Source organism: Micromys minutus (assembly GCF_963924665.1).
Source record: "Micromys minutus genome assembly, chromosome: 12".
NCBI classification, from domain to species: Eukaryota; Metazoa; Chordata; class Mammalia; order Rodentia; family Muridae; genus Micromys; species Micromys minutus.
Window position 1 is genome coordinate 4,599,585 of NC_137981.1, and position 19,678 is coordinate 4,619,262.

At 42.6% G+C, this 19,678-nt stretch overlaps 1 protein-coding gene across 16 annotated transcripts in view; it reads right to left on the reverse strand.

The window, feature by feature from the left end:
- CADPS (calcium dependent secretion activator) overlaps positions 1–19,678 on the reverse strand; it is a 431,306-nt gene that overhangs the window by 214,390 nt on the left and 197,238 nt on the right. For all 16 annotated transcript variants that reach the window (XM_080926838.1, XM_080926837.1, XM_080926846.1 and 13 more), the window contains exons 5-6: positions 10,975–11,208; positions 5,846–5,967 (exon numbers count right to left, since the gene is read on the reverse strand). In XM_080926838.1, coding sequence (XP_080782964.1) covers positions 5,846–5,967; positions 10,975–11,208 — 356 coding nt within the window. The remainder of the gene's footprint in view (positions 1–5,845; positions 5,968–10,974; positions 11,209–19,678) is intronic.

Sequence of the window (19,678 nt, forward strand, 5' to 3'; positions counted from 1 at the left end):
TACCAGTCCACTGAGGCAGTTTGTTTGTTCCCTTAGGGGTATAGATTAAAATCTGATATTGTCTTATACACTAATGAAAGAACAGGATAAAGCCTGACCCCCTAACAGGTAAAGTAGAAGACCCCTAGCAGGTAGAGTAGAGCCAAAAATGTAGGCTAGCCAGTTCTGTAATACTATCCTTCTATTCTAGGAACTGGCTGACCATAAAAGAATTTATGGCCCTAAGGTCAGGGTGACTCTGTTTCAGAAACTGACTGACTATAAAAAACATAAAAGTCAAATAACACATCATAAATAATCTTGAGAAACTGGATGTTCCCCCTCGCAATTCTTCACTGGTAATTTTCACTTTATAGGCAATCTTGAGAAACCAGGTATTTCCCTTATGATTCTTCACTGGTACTTTTGGTATTCTCCAATGATGTACTCTCCCCCCTCTTGGTTGTGGTTTTTTCATTAAAAAACCCCCTCTTCCAACCTTGGGGTCAGACTCCTCCACCCCTGCATGGGATATGAGTCTCGACCCCAGTGCACTGTTTCATTAAAAAACCTCGTGTAATTGCAGCAAGGACGGTCTCTCGTTGAGTTCTTGGGGGTTATCCTGAGACTTGACTGAGGGTCTCCCCTTTGCGGGTGTCTTTCACACTGTTCTCCTGCTCACCACTGATGCCTTTGATCAAGACCTCTGCACAAATTCTCAAAGCTGGGTATATGCACTTTACCATTGTAATGTCAACACCACCTGGACAGGAAAGAGTCAATGGAGGAAGGGCAGATATTCACCCCTCCATACTTTCTGCTTCACATTTGAGTCAAGCCACGGAGGAAAGATACTCAAGCCATTCCAAGGTTCCAGTGACAAAATATCTGGTTAAAATGAGAAGGGAAGTACTATGTGGAGAAATGATTCCTGAGGCAAACAATGGAAGTAAGTGGTGTGACTCAGCAGAACTTTCATCTCTGTATGAGGCTCACTGTGGGCATGATTTAGCAGAACTCCCTGTCTTTGTAGTAGGCTCATTGTGGGCCTGTGGGTGTGACTCAACAGAACTCCCAGTGTTTGTAGTAATCTCACTTCGGGCATGACTCAGCAGAACTCCCTGTCTTTGTAAGAAGCCTCACTGTGGGCCTGTGGGTGTGACTCAGCAGACCTCTCCATCTTTGCATGACTTGGTCATGAGAGCTTAACTCTTTGTCTTGTGCTATTGGGACTTAGAATATTTTTCACAGAAGAAAAATGGTATAGGAAGCTACCACTCTTCCTTCTCTTGTTTTGAAATACTGTCTTAGCAGACAAGGTGCCATTGAAAAGAGACTAATGCCATGTAGCAAGTAGATGAATAAAAGGAAGAGTAAGCAGGGGCCACAAGTCAGTTCTGAGTGTAAACGGTCACCTTACCATACTCTTAACAATAAGACTGAAAAACACTTTCGTATGTCCTGAAATACACTCATCTCATGGACATGGGAAACTTAGGATATGAAACTGGTCCAATATGGCCTTGCTAAGATGTGAAAGGTGCTCTGGTTGCAGAGGAGGAGATACAGTTGGAAAAAAGAAGTAGGGGAGAGCTGAATCCTGATTACTCTCTGAGCAGTATAGACCAGGGTTTCCAATGACTGTTCAAAGGTATCAGTTCAAATAAGTTTGGAACATAATTTAACTTTAAAAACTGCTATAGAAACTTCAGAATACCAAAGAAACCATTCATAGACCTTATGAAGCTCAAAAAGAAGGAATGCCAGAAGGTGGATGCCTCAGTCCTTCTTAGAAGGGAGAACAACATATTCACAGGAGGAAATAAAGGGACAAATAGAGGAGCAGGGACTGAAGAAAAGATCATCCAGAGACTGCCTCACCTGGAGATCTACTCCATATGCAGCCACCAAATCCAGTCACTATTGCCGATGTCAAAAAGTGCTTATTTTTTTGACATCCGGAGCTTGATATGAATTCCTCCTCAGAGGCTCTGCCAGAGCCATATTGATACAGATGAAGATGCTTGCAGTTAACTATCGAACTGAGCACAGGAACCCCAATGGGGAAGCTAGAAAGGGTTTGCAACCCCATGGGAAGAACAACATTATCAACCAACCAAACCCTCCAGAGCTCTAAAAAACTAAAACACCAACCACTGAGCACACGTGGAGAGACCCATGGCTCCAGTTGCATATGTAGCAGAGGATAGCACTGTCTGGCATCAGTGGGAGGAGAGACCTTTGGTCCAGTGAGGGTTCATTTTTCCAGTGTAGGGGAATGGAATGCTAAGGTGCTGAGGTGGGAGTTGGTGGTTGGGAGAGGGAGCATCGTCATGAAAGCAAGGGGAGAGGGAGGTAAGTGGGAGTGGGAGGAAAGGGGATAACATTTGAAATATAAATACAGAGATATTCAATAAAATGATAAAAATGCTATATAGGTTTACTTGCCACTGTTTATGAACCATGAGTACTTTACCAAGAGATGTAATGTCTCCAGTTTCCCAAACAGACTTAACTATGCTGTTACCGTCCCTGCCTCTGTTCTTCTTGGTATAATATGCAGAGAACACATTGTTGGGTAAACTGAGTTATGTGAAATCCTCTGCATTAGTAACTAGACTTGGTTTTTAAAAAAGGGCAAGAAATGAATTCCTTGTAGACGTATGATGAGAAAGATGCACTGGGCAGTCACTGGTGATCTGTAGTGACTGCAAAGGTAGATTGTGAGTAACAGGACAGGCTTGATTAGGATTGTGGTTTGGGAACATGTAAATGAGACACAAGCAACAGCAGAATGTAAAAAAACAAGACGTAAACAGCTCTTGCAGGAATGGGCTACCCTAGGCAGGGTTACTAGCTAATGGGAGATATCCTTTAGGATTTCTAAAATCAAATGCCAGAAATAATACAGAGATCCGCAGTGGGAAAATTGTAAGGATAAATGAGGGGGAGGAGAAAAAGTGGAAATAAAAGCTTCAAAGGAAAGAAATGATGAAGGAGACTCCCAGTAAGTCTCAATGAAAGAGTCAGGGAGACTGCAGAGCCTGCAAACAGGTCATTTCTCTTTTCTAGGTAAAGGTAGACAAAAGCAGAGGAAAGCTGTCAGCCTTGAACTGTGATGTGGAACAAGGTAAAGAAGAGCTCTGTGCATTTAGAAGAGGCTGAGGGGAGGATGAAAAGGAGGTACATCAAAGGACTAAAGAAAGAGACAGGAAGTAACTTGAGTGTTGAGAGATCTTAGACTCGATATATACTGCAAGTATGGCTGACTCAGAGCATCACGCCCCTTTTTTTCCCATGGCAGACATTACAAGTTGATCACGAAAATCTCTTCTTTCTGGATATACATTTATCTTGAAATCCTCAACACACCACACTAGGTAATTCCTAGCAGTTTGTCAGACTTGAGCTTGATTATGTGTGTATTAAAGAAATTAGCATAGCCTCTGTGATGCTTTCATCATATTCTCCCATGAAAGACTCACAGAGCATCCTTTGACTACAAAAGCAGATTTTGACATGAGGGGTTTATGTGTACCGATGCCATAATCTCTAAAAATGTGATCAGATAGTTATTTTAGGCATATCCTAACACTACCATAACATTTTGTACTCAATATTCCCAAGGTCATAAAAGTCTATTCATCATTAACCTTCTCTTGCCTAGTGAAATGACATGAGTTACCAAGGTAAAATATCCTCCATGAATCAGCAGGTGGGAAAAGGCAGAGATTTCTTTTTTTCCTATCTTGCAGCACCATAAAGAGTCATTCCTTTAAAAAGTTTGACTTTTTAAAAGCACTACAGTGTTCCTAGTCACTCGATGTCCCCAACATCAGCCCCTGCCACATAACACATACAGTGAAAAAGCTCCTATAAGCAGAACAGCACAGTGGCATTGATAAAGATTGGGCCACCTGAGGAAATGCCAGCCAGGCTCTCCTCAGTGACAGTAAAAAGGAACTGTAGTATCTTCATTGTGAAACAAAGATTTAAAAGGAAGAATATGCTGGGGTGGGGCAAGGGATAGCATGTAGCAAGTCCCATTGGCCACCGTTCCCTCTAGAATGGTTATTACACACACACACACACACACACACACACACACACACACACACACACACACACCAGACTTCTGGGCATCTGAGGCTTTGCCTAGTCATACAAAGAACCACTTGAAAGCACACAATACCCTCTGCCCTTCAGCCTGAGCAACATTCAGTGCTTCCTTTGAACTATTTTATTTGAACACCCTGGTGAGTTATTCACATTCTGCCAAACAGCTCCTAATGCTCTGGGGAGGAGTGGGGGAGGGTTACCTTCTGACGACTGTTATGGACTAATGCCAGCCATGAAGATGAAGATGCTCATTCTACTATGTGGGCATCGTGGGCGATTGAGAAAGAAAGAATGGGGGCAGTGCTTGGGAAGTGAGCAGTGTGGTCTCATTGCTCTGCGAGGCTTGGGAAGCCTAGTCTTCCAAATAGATGACCCTTCACTGCTGTCAGCCATTGATCCAGTAAGGAACTGCCCCACCTTGGGTTCTTCTACAGCAACCACACAGTGCTGCCCAAGCACATCTCCAGTGTCCTTGTATTACTACCTGTTCTCTCATCCAACTTAGGAAACTCCTTGTGCCCCTAACTCCAGATCCACTGGAGTCTTCTACATGTTCCTCTTTGCCACAGGCCGTTGCTAACCACAGCACCATTCATGAGCTCTTCACTTCCATGAGTGCTTCATAATGTTACGACAGACATCTCCCATATTCCAAGAAAGGCCTATTCAGGAGCTGGTTCATGTCTTCCTGATCTCTCATCTCAAGCCACCTTTCCCTTTATTTATCGCTATATTTGTCTCCAAGTAATTATAGGATATGGTTGTGACCTACTCTACCCATCATGGATACGCACTGATGCTCGAGTTCTTATATCAAATCACAAAGTACCAAATAATAACACATGTACATCCTTTTGTAGACTCTGAACCATCTGTAAGTCACAGGTACCTACTGTAGAAAGAGTTGAAGAGTTAAGAGAGTAATAAGAACTCTACACAATCCGTGCCCGTACACTAATGCTTTTGTTTGTTGGGTTTTGGTCTTTGTTTTATTGAGACAAGCTTCCTCTATTTAAGCTGCTTCTCCTGCAACTGGCTGTGCTTGCTATGTAGACCAGGCTGTCCTTGAGATCTGTCCTTGAGATCTGCCTGCAAGTGCTGGGATTAAAGGCAATGCCAATGCCTGACCAGTCTCCCCCCTCCTGTTATGTCAAAAAGTTTCAACCCACAGTTGGTTCAGCCTAAAGATGTAGAAAGTACAGGCAGACTGCTTTTATGAATACACACTTGTGACTGCTTCCCTGGTGTTCCCACTAAACTGGGAGTGATGTCAGTTCACAGAAGTGAACATTTTTCCCTCTGCTGTACAAATGGGACTGTTGCTTCAGCTCCCCAGGGTAGCTTTGAAGGAACTTAGATTCTTGTCATAGCTGCCAAGTAAAACTGATGTCAAGGCTGTAGATGCATCCGCGTTGGCAGACTGCCTGCCTCATATGTATGAAGTTCTGAGTTTGACCCCTGGTACTTCATAGACCAGGTATGGTAGCATACTCCTGAGGTCCCAGCACTTGTGAAGTGAAAGCAGGAGGGTCATAAAGTCAAGGACATCCTTGGCTACATAGTGAGTTGGAGGCCAGCCTGGGCTACATGGTATTCTGCTTTTTAAAATGGAGTCAAGTAACCTTGTATTATAAAAACAGTATGGGTCTTCTAGGTTCTTCTGGGAAAACCTTTCTTTTGAAGTTGGCACAAACAAAATTAATATCGACAATCTCTGTGCACTAAACCACAGAGAAACTCTACTCACGTTGGCTTAGAAGCCTCTGCTTGATCAGTCTGAAGTTTCTCTCCACCCTCCACCTCCATTGTGCAGTACACGATTCGATTTGGAGCCAAGGACTTAAGGCCTTGGACTTCCATGATCACCACCTGAAATAGAATCACATAAAATAGGTTGAGTACTAATGACAGGGGCAGTATCACCTGCAGGAAGAGAAACAGAAGTCCTGGTGAAAGCCAAGGGTGTGCGTGGCTTCCACCAGACTTTATTAATGACCCAGGAGGACCTTCTAGGGATGGAGGTGCTTACGATGTAGCAGACTGCTGTTGAGAGGAACAATGTGGCTCATTCCCTCATTCTGTAGAGGTGAGGACTGTGTAGAGCCTTACTCTGCTAAGCAAGCATCTCACCTGAGGTACATACACTCTTCATCTTCCTTTCCTCCCTTCTCTCCATCCCTTCTTTCTTATGCCCCCTTTCCTTTTTTATCTCTCTCTATTTCTTTCCATGTTTCTCTTCTTTCTTCCTCTCCCCATTTCCCTTCCTTTTCCCTTGTTTTCGTTCTCCCTCCCTCCCTCCCTCCCTCCTTCCCCTCCCCCTCTGGTCAGGGTTTCACTTAATTGCCCAGGCTGATCTTACATTTTCTGTATAGTCCAGGCCTTGAACTACTACTAAGTAGCCTGGATTATAGGTCTAGCTCTGCAATGATCCCATCAGCTTTAGCAAGATTTGCTCACAGGGTCAGTCAGGTAAGGTGAACTGGGCTACTCTTTTCATGTTAACCAAATAGGAACCAAATCTTTCTCCTAGTTTCTTTAAGAATATTCTAGCTTTTGGGTCAGCACTTGGTAGAAGCTCAGCATGTGAATTAGCTTTTTCCTAGATAGTAAGACAAGACATCTTGTATCTTATACAGAGCTAGCATCAGTTGAGCCCTAAGATACAGAGCTAGCATCAGTGAAGCCCTAAGATACAGAGCTAGCATCAGTGGAGCCCTAAGATACAGAGGTAGCATCAGTGAAGCCCTAAGATACAGAGGTAGCATCAGTGAAGCCCTAAGATACAGAGGTAGCATCAGTGAAGCCCCAGCTTTAGAGCTATAGATCAGGCAGGAAGCAGCAAGGACTAAGCTGCAGAGCACAGGGGAACCTGCCACTTCTCTGTCCCCAGTTTAATGAGCATATACTCTGCCTTTTTCTGCTAGAAGAGAGAAGTCTTATTCAGAATTATGATCAGTAATTTGATTTAGAAATGCTGACACTCTGAACAGTAATGAATAAAATGTGCCAACTTTATGCATATCACTTTTACTGATGAGCTTTGTGTGCCAAACTCAAACAGATCTCGAGCTCTAAGTCTCTAGGCTAGCCTAAAGTCACATACAAATCCTGGGATTCCTTATCCCAAACCTAACCTCCATTCAGGCACCTTCTATTCTGACAGCTCTGCCACAGGAGCAAGGGGACGAGAAAATATGAGGACAACTTCACCATCAGAACAAAATGATCTGTCAGTGAACTACACTGAGTAGCATTTGGGGAGATTCACTCTTTTCTACAAAACAGGTAATGCCATTACAAAGGGAAAGGAGTGGCTACAGGAAAAGAAACATGCTTCTAGGGTCTTCAATTCAAGGAAGTATATTTGGGGTGTATAAGGCTTCATTTTGCTATGTGATAGCCCATAGGTTCTCAGTCAGAGTGTATAGGGATCACTTGTAAAGCAGAAGCCACTAGGTTCCCCTTCCTGAGCATCTATCTCCTCAGTTAGTTGGCTTGAATCCAGGACTCCTCCTCTGTGCTGGTTTCTATGGTGACGCTGCTGCTGGTGCACAGGCTACATTTCGAGAGCCCAATAGGTGTGAGGTTGGGAAATGATCTCACACTTAAGTCCCTTCTACTTTTGTTTCCCTTGTTTCTTCAAATCTGTAGAGTCTTCTTTTTATTCTTTTCTGTCTTTCTAGAGAGTGTGTGATACGCATGTGCAGATGTCCATGCGGAAGTCAGAGGACAGCTTCAGGGTCAGGTCTCCTTTGGTCGCTGTTGTGGATTCTCCTGCCTGCCTTCCACATCACTGTAGGAGTGATGGATTCAGATGCTCACAACAGCTTCTGGTTCACGTGGTTTCTGCAGGTCTATTAATATTGTATATTCAATATTGGGACCTCTGGTCACAACACTTGTGTGGCAAACACTTTTCCCACTGAGCTGTCTCCTTGGCCTCATCTCAGTGACTTTCTGTGAAGTGGGGATAAGATATGTATCCCTGAGTTTAGAAAGGCAATGTCCATAACCAAAAGTTTTCATACTGGGGAAGAACCACATGCAAAAAGAAAGGGAAATATGCCTCGGAAGGAGAACAACATAGACTCACTTTTAATCAGATTCTCGGCTTTCATTAACTGTGTCATTTGCAAGTGTCAGGCTCTATTTGCACATCAAAAAACACCCCCAAGGCCCTTTGTGAAGAAGGGCTCACAGAGCAGCAGCCTTCTGAAAACTACTTGTTGCTTTTTGTGGTTACACTCCCTGGCCCACATCCACAGCACCATGGGTCCATCTTGTTACAAGCTGAGCTTGCTCTCAGTCTCTTCCAGCCATTCATTTCTCTGATTATGTGAAAAACATTTTGCAGCACTATGCAAATTTGAATGGTAGCCTGCCCTGATGCTTAGGATAGTCTTTCCCCACCTGCTCCCTCCTCCACACACTGTGTTCCACTCCCCAAACACATCCATGAATAGAGGTGCGAAGGCTTTGGCTGGCGGTTTTACTACAGTGTGCATTTAGTTTTCCAATTAAAAAGGATGTGGGGACCCAGGGGCACTGCAATCTGTGCTTGTGTTCACATTTGAATCCTGCAAGCAGAGAGCATCGCTGTGGCCTCACCTACACCCATGTTCCAGGAAACCAGTTATTTAACATTGGGAACCAACAAGGAATTAGAAAGTTACATAGTTAAAAGTTTCATGGAAGGCAAGAAAATGCTTTTCCCTCCTCCCATCTGCTGGGAGACCAGAGGCTAGAAAATAAATTGCCACCTTTAATTGGCTGTCATCAAATCCGAAGGCACCAAAGGAACAACACTCAGTACCTCAGGTGGCAGTACTTAAATTTAAAAAGATAAACTTTCTCCGAGATTACACTGGTGATTTTTTTCACACACAAAGAGTTCTTTATTTAATTGAGATCCACCTCTTCTGACATTGTGATGTGAAGATGGACTTCATTGGAGAAAAGAACGACTTACCCACAGTTAAGACACAGCATCTTTAACCACAGGCTAGAAGACTAAGTTATACTTTCCACACACTAATTAAACATACAAAATTATGATTATGTCTCCTGCTCACTCAAAATCCGAGATCATCACACAATTTTATGGGATTTAGTGTTCTCTCTCTCTCTCTCTCATACACAAAAAGATTTTGAACATTTTGTTTTACCATAAAGCAATAATAAATGTTTGTGGGAATAAAGTGGCATAGCTTGACTTGAATGTTTTATATATATAACTGTATCAAAATATCACATGGTACTTAATAAGAATCTATATATCAGTTAGATGTGTGTGTATGTTTATATAGATTCTTAATGTTATTGGCCATTTATAAGTTTTAAGATGTCCTTTAACTGTGGTGTATGTAAAAGTACCTAAATCCAACTTGAATGGAATAGGCTGGTAATAAGTATCTGTAGGGTTGCAAGTTATAAGCCCACAAGGGACACAGAGTGAATTAAAAGCCAGCCAAGGCAAGTGAGGGAGACCCTCAGAATAAAATGTAGAGACTAGAAGTACAGTGGTCCAGGGGTAGAGGGTTGGGGTAGAAAATGCAAAGCCTATGCTAAATCCTCAGCATCACAAATGCAAAGCAAACAGCTTGCTAAAGTACATTCCAGCCTGCCCTGCCTCCACACAGATTTCCTGAGGCATATTTTAGGGGCTGCACGATTCTCCCAAGCTTTCCAAGCTGTGAGGCAATCATCTGAAATTGCCTTAGGCCACACTCCACAGCAATACATCTTATGCCCATTTCTACTTTCAACCTTATATCACATGATACTAAGCTCCCCGATCCTATAGATTCGCCTTCTATAGATTAGTGTTTGGTATGAGTGGGGTCATGCTATCATGTCACCTGTGCAAGAAGTCATGTTCTTGCACTAAGTAGTGTATTAATGAGGTTTATTCACATCAGAGTGCATTTCACCTGATGCATAGCATTCCGCTATGTACACATGTTGCATTTTCTTCTCAGCCATTCGCCCATTGTATAGGATTAAGGCTGTTAACTATTCTCTGAACACATGTGTGTGGACATGTGAATTTTAGCTCTATTGGATTGGTATTTGAGCATAGAATTGCTAGATAACATCAGAGCTGTATGTTAAGCTTTTTGAAAAAAAAAAAAAAGCTAACTTAATTTCTAAACTAGCTGTGCCAATGTAGGCTCCATTCACCTATACACTTGGGTTAGATGGGACCGAGTAGTACTTAGCTGTCTGAACAAGTTTCCCAGTGAAGTATGATGTTGGTGGACAGTCAACATTCAAAGGGAAATAAATGGAGAACGAATGTGGGAAGAGCCATGGAGGAATGCATTTACTCACAGAGCACACCTTTGCATTAACCTGGGTCTTACGATGGAGGCTGAGATCAACAAAACAAAACAAAACAAAACAAAACAAAACAAAACAAAACAAAACAAAACAAAACAGAACAGAAGGCTTCACAAAGGCACCTAAAGGCATCATAAAAGACAATGGGGAAAGGAAAAACCCAAACCAAACCCAAACAACTCCTTCTAACAGCTACAGACCACACCCCTCAAATGCGTGGTCTAGAGGCTTCTAAAACATACACTTTCTAAACTGCCAAAAGACTTTCTAGAATCTTTGAGTACTGCCTTAAGATTGGGAAAATTATTTCAAAATTACATATGTCAGGTGACTCTTCAGACTGTACTTCTTTAGGAGAAAGGTGGGCTCCAGGAGAGGGGAATGGAACATTTGCTAATTAGCTGACCCCTACTAGAAGCTGTTAATTTACTAACTGTCCTAGGACCAAAGGGAGAAAACAAGATGGCTGTGTTAAGCATACGGGTCTCCTTAGCTATCTTACCACACCGGCACACTCCAGAGGTTTGTGCTTTTTACCTCCAAGGAGAAGGACAGCAGGACATCCGACTTGGACAGCTGGTTCTCACTCTCCTCTCCCATGTCGATGATGGAAGCATTGTGACTGCGTTTCAGCTTTTGCAGCTTGAACTCTCCACCCTTGGACACTGGCATGCTCTCCAAGTTGGCCATGAGCAGGTTGACAGAGGACTTCAGCTCCTCAATGTACATGTTTTCCATTTCTTTGGATACAAACTTAGGAAATTTGCGTTCCTTGTTAAAAAAAAAAGTGCAAAGTACAATCAGAGATCTTACACACATAAAAGGTTTGCACACCAGAGACAGACTTGACCACACCAACCACTAGCAAATTTGCCCTGATTTTATGGAAGTGTATTAGGAAAACATTCTATCTAGATGTAGAGACAACTTTTTCTAGTTAGTCATAATCTTTTCATAGGTAGGAACACAGACACAGATGTCTAATAAAAAGATGAGCAAAATATTTGATTATAGCTCTATTTCTTTTTTTGAAAAAGATTTATTTATTTTATGTATTTGAGTACACTGTCACTGTCTTCAGACACACCAGAAGAGGGTACTGGATCTATTACAGATGGCTATAAGCCACTATGTGGTTTCTGGGATTTGAACTCAGGACCTCTGGAAGAGCAGTCAGTGCTCTTAACTACTGAGTCATCTCTCCATATAGTTCCATTCTTTGCCCTGGTTTTCTCTAGAAAATTGGATTTGTGGAAAGAAAAATGGGTGATATTTTTTGTTTGTTTGTTTTGTTTTCAAATCTAATCCCAGTTCTAACATTTTCCTCTTTCATTATCAAATTCAGTGGACTTATTTGTAAGTTATGGGAAGAAAAGCACACCCTATTTCTGAATATTGTTAGAGACTTTCTCACATAAATAATTCAAAAGTAGATCATTTGAGATGTTTCAACCATAGCCTGTGGCTATTTCTAAGAAGAGTAATTAACCATCCTCAAGGAAAATCGGAAGCATTAACAATGTAAAGAAAACATGATTACAATTCTTTAGGAAAGTAGTCACAGTGCTTCAGAATCAGCTGTTGTTCTCCCTGATCCAGTTCTGCAGAGAGGGCTACACTCTTGTCATGCCATTTGCTTGTCTACTTGGACCTCTAAGTTTCCTGAGTGCCTTATCAAAGTGCCATTTCCAAGTTGGAACATGAAAATTTCTTGGAAACCCTACTCTACAGCCTGTAATTAATAGGGTGAGCGGCAGGCCAAATCTGGTTGGTTTTCTTTCTATTTTACAGGTTATTGACAAATTTAATTTAAATTGGTTTAGACAACTCAAGGAACCGATTGCCTTGGAAATGTCCCAGGATAATGTCCTTCCTCTCTTTATCTTTTTATAAACATATCACCACTGGTATTGGGGACTGACCGAATAAAAGAAAGTGACTATTAACCTTCATTGCTCTCTGCTTCCTAACTGGACACAATACCACCAGCCACCTCACACTGTCTACAGCCGGGCCTTCGCTGCCAATGGACTGCACTCTCAAAGTATGAACCAATAGAATCCCTTCCTTCCTTAACTTACTTCTGGTCAAATATTTGCACCTAGAAACAAGAAAATTAATTGATATATCTGAATTGGCTCCAAACTCAATGTGGTTCCACTCAATACCCCTATAACTTCACTAGATCATGACATCATATCACATTATCTATGAGAAGAATAAATATGTTGTCTATAAGAGATGAAGGAATCTCCATATAGCTAGGATGGACCTTGATCTACAGCACTCGAGACATGGATTAGTCTGATACTTCTGCATGTCAAGGAGTAAGATGTCAGTTACATGGACGCCCAATTAAATTCAACTAACCAGTGCTGATAAGTGACTAGCAATGAAGCAGATCCACTGTTTGAAGCAACCGAATTGAGAAGCATCAAGATTGCAATGAATTGGGTCATTATCAATGAAGCTGAAACGAAATGAACATTTCCCTGAGTGTGCACTGCCACACTGAATCAATCTGATGAGTAACCAAAGAGGAGTGAAAGAAAGGACAAACCATAGAGCAGGAGAGCTAAAGAGAGGGCTCTAGAGGTAAGCATACAGGAAGGAGAAAGCAGAAGAGAAGCAGGAAAAGCTGTTCAGAATCACGGAAACCAAGCTTGGCTTCTACTAACTTTCTAATTCCCACATGGTTTAGCATCTCCTATTGGATATCAGTTCCTCGGTATTGTGATTTAAGTATGAAATGTCCTCCATAGGGACATGTGTTTGAGCACTCGATTCCCTAGCTGGCGTCCTTTTGCTTGAGAAGGATATGAAACCATTAAGAGGTGGAGGCTTGCTTGAGGAGCTAGGGCACTGGAGATGGACTTTGAGGTCTTATTTGCTGTTGTCTCTCTGTGTCCTTATGTAGATATGATGTCATCAACCAGCTTCCTGATTCTGCCTGTTGCCATGTCTTCCAGGCATGATGGATGCTTCCCATCTGGGACAGGAAGTCAAACTAAGCTTTTTCCCTTAAGCTGCTTGTCAAGGTTACTTTATCACAGAAAAAGAAATGAAACTAGTACACCCGGGATCTCCTCTTTCTTTCAGTAATTGCCCCTGACCACTAGTTAGATAAATGTTTTATTTATGTGAGTGCAGAGCCTGCATTTAAACAGATGCATTTCCTCCAGCGATTGCTGAGCCAGTCTCCAGCCTCAGCCAGGGGTTGTTTCCTCAGGGCCAGTTCCCCTTTCTCTTACTCCCTGGTCACATTCAACTCCAACACATCTCCAAGTTGGGTCACCCCTACCTTTTACTTTCTGGGCATCATTTATTGAAATGGCCAGCTGTTTGTGTTCCTCTCAAACCTCGTATAAAGCCTCATTCTCAGGATGTTAATGTTTATGAGACCTCAAAGACGCAGTCCTCATGAACTGCATGGTTGCCTTCCAACGAGGCCACAGCTAATGCATTTATTCTTTCTTCCATGTGTGGACATTGTGGAAAGATGGCTGTGTAGAGACCAAAAAAGGACTGTTTTTACCTTAATCTTCCAGTCTTATGGAACTATGAGAAGCAAAGCAAATTTTTTCTTCTTCTTCTTTTTTTTTTTTTTTTTTTTTTTTTTTTTAGCAGCCTGAATGGACTAAGATAGCATACCTATAATCAACAAATCATTTATGAGATGTATTGGCTTAGTGTCTGTTCTTCCTTCTGGGCTATGAATAAGGGTCATAAAGTTTCGACATCCCACTGAAAAATCTTAACATCCATTGTAATGTATAACGCTTAGTAAGCATTCAGAACACATGAATTGAGTGACTATGCCAATGACTTATCAGAAAATCTATACTAAATATTAAAGTAGCTACCACTCAGCAGTGAGGGAAGGCGGAGGACCATCACTTGAGTTCTGGAAGAACGTGGGGCTCTGCTGTCCCAAAGGGAATGAGTATGAAGGTCTCAAACCTATGCAGCAACCTCAGACTTCTGGTTCCTTCCAGAACCTCTGAATTCAATCACTTCCTGCTTAAGGGCAGAACTCACACTGTGTGGAGCTTTCTAAATAGACCGTGGGTAGATGTGTGAGCAGCAGGCTGGAAGTGAAACAGTCACGATATTGACAGAAGTTGTGGTGAGTTAATGAGAGAGGCTCCCCAAAGCCTAATGTCTCTAAACCTTCCCCGTGCACTTGAGATTCCCCATTCCTAAGGGTCAGTGGGGAATCCTTCAAACTGGGACAAAGTTGGTGCAGAGCCCGAAGGCTTGGGGACTTGAGTGCTGAGCCATCCTCACTTAGAAAACACACAAACCCGTGAACACTGTGGCTGTCATTACGAAGATTCTGGTGGGAGGATACAGTCATTTCCCCAAGGTTTCACTGTTATTGGGGGAAAGATGTATGCTGAAGCATCAAAGTAAACATTCTAATAGATACCCAAGAGATATGGATGCTTCCTGAGAGAACACAGAGGAGGTACATTTGACTAAAGGTCTGATCAATTAAGAAGTGTTTGCCTTGAGGTTCGGTTAGCTGAGAATAGAGCAATTGGTGTTTTTGCCCCTTCAGTGGAAGATACAGATAACCATGAACCCATGAAGATTCAGATAACTAAACATAGTCCACACAGTGCTTTAAACTTTCTCTAAACATATTCCTTCTGGAGAGTGAAGAGGAGAAAAGGAAGATTGACTCATGCTCTCAACAGTCCCCATATTACAGAAAGACTGCCAAATGGCAAAACTTTAACAGCAAGAGTTTAAAGTATGGCATTTTGACTTTTCACTTTTATCTTTATTTTTATTTAAGTTTTTTATTGGTTCTTGAAGCTCACATCATATACCCCAATTTCACGTATCTCCCTATCCCTTATACCTGCTGTCCACCCTTGCAACTTTCCTCTCTAACAAAGGAAAGAAATCTCATTATGGAAGCTGCAGTGTGTCATAGTGTATCTCACAGCGTACTCTTTTGTCCCCACTTGTCTTCTTGCCAGTGCTTATTGCAATAAGTTGTTGGGCACAAGGCCTCTGGTTTCTGTCATGCTATCAATACTGGATCGTCACTGGGACTCCTCCTGATACTCTGTTGATGTCCTCTATCATGGAGATCTTGTAGAACCAGCCTTTCATGCACTGTAGCAGTTCATCAATGGGGTAGATGTTGGAGTGGGCCAATTGAAATCTCTGGATCTGGTCCTGGGAGGTATCAGTGCTGGTCATCTGGTCATCAGTCTTGAACTCACACCACTGGAATGAACTATCTTGTCCTGCCTTGGCTGGTCTCTCCAGTGTTGCCACCAGGAAGCAGAGCCAGTTCTTCTGCCCTAAGGGCTGCGTTACCTGCAACTCCTACAACCAGGGATAGCTCTACCCTTCTGCCCAAGTGAGATGCATGGTCTGCTCTTCCATGTCTTGCAGTTGATGTGGGAGAGATAGCCCTTGAGTCATGAAAGTAGGACTGTCCCTGCCCCTCACTTGCTACAGCACTTGGGCGAGCAGGCCTTGTACCTTGCCTGAACAGTACAGTAGAGCTTCCTGGTCATGGGGATTATGGGTGAGCTTGGCCTGAAGATATGAGCTCAGGAAAGCCTACCCTGACTCTTGTCTGAGGTGAGGTAACACACACGAGGGAGAGTTGTCCTCCTTTCCCTTGACTCTCCATACCCATGGCTGTGGGGAGAACTGGCCTTAGGGTCACAAGAATGAGAGAACTGGCCAAGTCTTTATCTTCATTTTAAAGCTCAAATATTAGTATACATGAGATATTTGAAAGAGAAGTTAGTAAATAGGATCATGCAATTTTACTACTAGTTGTTGTCTTTGCCAAGAGGATGGGGAGAAGAAAAAATTGCATTTATGTAATAGTTTACCTTTGGCTAATCAGTGAGAGAGTGCATCAAATCTGGTCTCTATTGCCACTTATGGTGTGTGTGTGTGTGTGTGTGTGTGTGTGTGTGTTTGTGTGTGTGTGTGTGTGTGTATGGGTAATGTATGTTCATGTTTATGTGCATATGATGTATATGCTCATGGATGATGTCTCTGTATGTACATAGTCTTATATATTTGCATGCATAATGTCTACTTACATATACATGTATATGTGTGTGCAATGATGTATATGTTTGGATGCATGATTTCTCATTCTCTTTCTGTGTGTGTGTATATATGCACACATGCATGCTCATGTGAGTGCAGGCACACATGTAGAGCTTTGAAGACAACTTTGGGTGCTGGTCTTTACTTTCTGGTTTTTGAAATGGGGTCTCTTTGTTATTTGTTGGCATGTACGCTAGGTTAGCTGGCCCATGAGTTTTTGCAGGCAGTCCTGTCCCTGGCTCCCATCTTGCTATGAGATCATAGACGTGCTCTACCCCACTTTGTTTTATATGGGCTGTGGCCTCTGTGTCATCATATTTATACAGGAAATGCCGCTGTGCCACCCTCCCAGCTCCACTTGATGCCTTTAACTCCACTGTCTTGTCATGTTTGAAGAAGACCCATTGAATGGCTTTAGACTTCACGATTCTGTTGCAGAGTTATTTCCCACCAAACTCGGCAGCAGAGCCCTGGAAAAATCCACAGAATGATCACTCTTCCCAGAAGTTGGACAGTTTCAAATGACATCATAAAAAGAGCTCCATAAAGCTGAAAGCTGCAAGGGAAAACAAAGCCATTTATTCCCTTCTCTGAGCACTTGAGCCTTGAGAAGCAATAGCATTTTGTCAGTCTAGGCTGTGATTCTTGAGTGGAATTTTCAGTGGCAGACTCATTACAAGCACATTTCAAAGCCGAGGTTGTGCCCAAATAAGAAAAATGTAGCTTCCCATCTCCACTGTCTTCCTTCCAGGCAGAAAAATGACAAAAACTTTATTCATACTGCGTTATGAAAGACAGACGCATGTGGGGTGAGATGGAGCCCTCCAAAGCAAATCTCTGTTGGCCACATACTGTTGTTTTTGCTGGACAGCATTGCTCAGTGGAGACAGTCACCAGGGTTAATCATGTCCAGCTACATTAATGGAATATTGGAACATTTTTAAAAATTAGCACCTGTAAGTACTATAAGACCCCTAACCATTGGCTTGTTCACCCAAGTTTTGAATGCTTATCCAGGAAGAAGGAATGGGTTGTGTGTGGAATCTGGCAAGGCTATGTTCCCTCAAAGAGAGTAGTAGCCAGAGGCTCAAATGACATTCTCATAGGGGGATTAGGAGGAAGGAAAAGTAGTAGACAGAGGTGCTCACCCACAGTCCTATAACTGATTAGTCCAATTCCTCCAATACTTCCTGGCCTTCTCCCTGTTTCAGGTGCTGTGGGTATCAGTGGGAAGTGAGGGAGTTAGCTGGAGTAATGATCATGAGACACAGGACACAAAGGCCACCCATTAGATACCATGAATTTATAGACACATCCACAGGCAACACAGAAGGTATCAGGGAACCTTATAGGGTGACAGAATGAACCAGCTCTGTGTCCTGGGCTGACGCTTGCTGGCTTTGTGATGTTTTACTGCTAGCTTGGGTGTCATATTTTCGATATAGAAAATAAAATAAAATATACAGGGTTCTCATTTCAGGAAGCAAATGAGAAAGAAGACTATGGCAGTGATACTTAGAGCTTGTATAAAACCCAGAAGCCTGGCTCCAGAGGTCGGCAGAGTGAGAGAGGAAGGGATGCTGTGGTGATACCTCACTACATGAGCACCCTGTGGTGCCCTTTTTGCTTACATTTGGTCAGCACAGGTTATTTGCAGCTGACTCTTTCACAGCAAAAGCTCTTCACTTTCCTAGTCAACATGCAGAGTGGGGAGAAGCGCAGTAATAAGGAAGGGTGGGTACATTAGCCACGAGAAGGACCATCTTGGCAGGAGTTTACCATCATCAGTATGATGCTGGGAGCATTCTGGAGTCAGAGACAGTTTCCTGGGTCAACCCTTCCTTATCGTTCTCATTTTTCCAACTGTTGTAATCGGGATGGGGTCCCTTCCCTTCTTAGATTTCTTCCACTTGAGAGGGCTTCAGGGGACCTGCTTTATGGGTGTTTTCACTGCCTGATACAGGCAACAATCAGATCTGTCTATATGCATCTATCAAGGCAACCATGTGATTGCACTGCTGTGTCCTACACACTGGAGTTGCTGCACAAGGTGAGTGCCAAGTGTAACGTTAATTTGCAAACTGGGAGTTTCACGTAGTCCTCTTATGGGAGAGCTTTGGTGCAAAGCTAAGTGTAGACCAAACTTTTCTATCAGATAAATATTTGGGTATTATTCCTTATTGATGATTTCTATATTACATGGTTCAGGTATAAGATAGTAATTATTCTTTGCTATTCACAGACTAGAGATCTAAAAATATAATGATTGTATGTTTTGTTTTGGGAAAGATTTTTTAGCTCAAGCTGGCCTTGACCTGGATATGTAGCTGAGCAACATCTCCATTCCCATAATTCCACATTTAAATGATGGCTTGAGAAACCACTTGTGGTTTATGCCTCATTGCTGGCAGCTAATACCACAAAACTACTGTTTGTGTTATATAACCAGCTGCACAGTTGTGGAGTTTTACACCAAAAATACAGCCAGAAGAACTGACAAATATCACAGCTGAGCTATGGCCACAGGCTGCCTGCTTAAGTCCCAAAGCCAACTTTTGATCACACAATTTAAATAATATAGATTTAATTTCTGGGTAAATTTTTAGGGGCCCTTTAATATCTTTGTGAGAGGATTTGGGAAAATGCTTCAACAGGGATTAAGATCTCTTTTCTGTGAGATTAAAACATATTCAAATCTATGCCTTCAGCCTTTGAGGGAGCGTTAGTGGTGCTTGGGTAAGCCGTGCCTGCCTTGTGCTCTGGAGCAGTTGCCTTCTCAGATCATCCTAGGTGCTAGTGTGACTGGATTGGTGGTTTACACTTTAAGGCTGTGGATGGCGTGGGAAGCTAACTTATTCTTGCCTTCTTTCTGTCTGAAGCAGAGAGGACACACACATGCTGAATATTGATACATCTGATGGCGACCATGTTTACAGCAGAAACAGCATGGGCTATACCATCATTTTTTCAGTGTCAAGATATCACATGGAGAGCATCCTGAATCCTTGGGATTGGAGGCATGCACCACCAGGCCCTGTTTATGAGGTACTAGGGACTTCAGTCAGGATTCCATCCATGTTAAGGCAGAATTGACTGTACCAGAGTAAGCTCTGAGCAAAATTGGGTCAACCATATGCTTGATTCTGAGCAC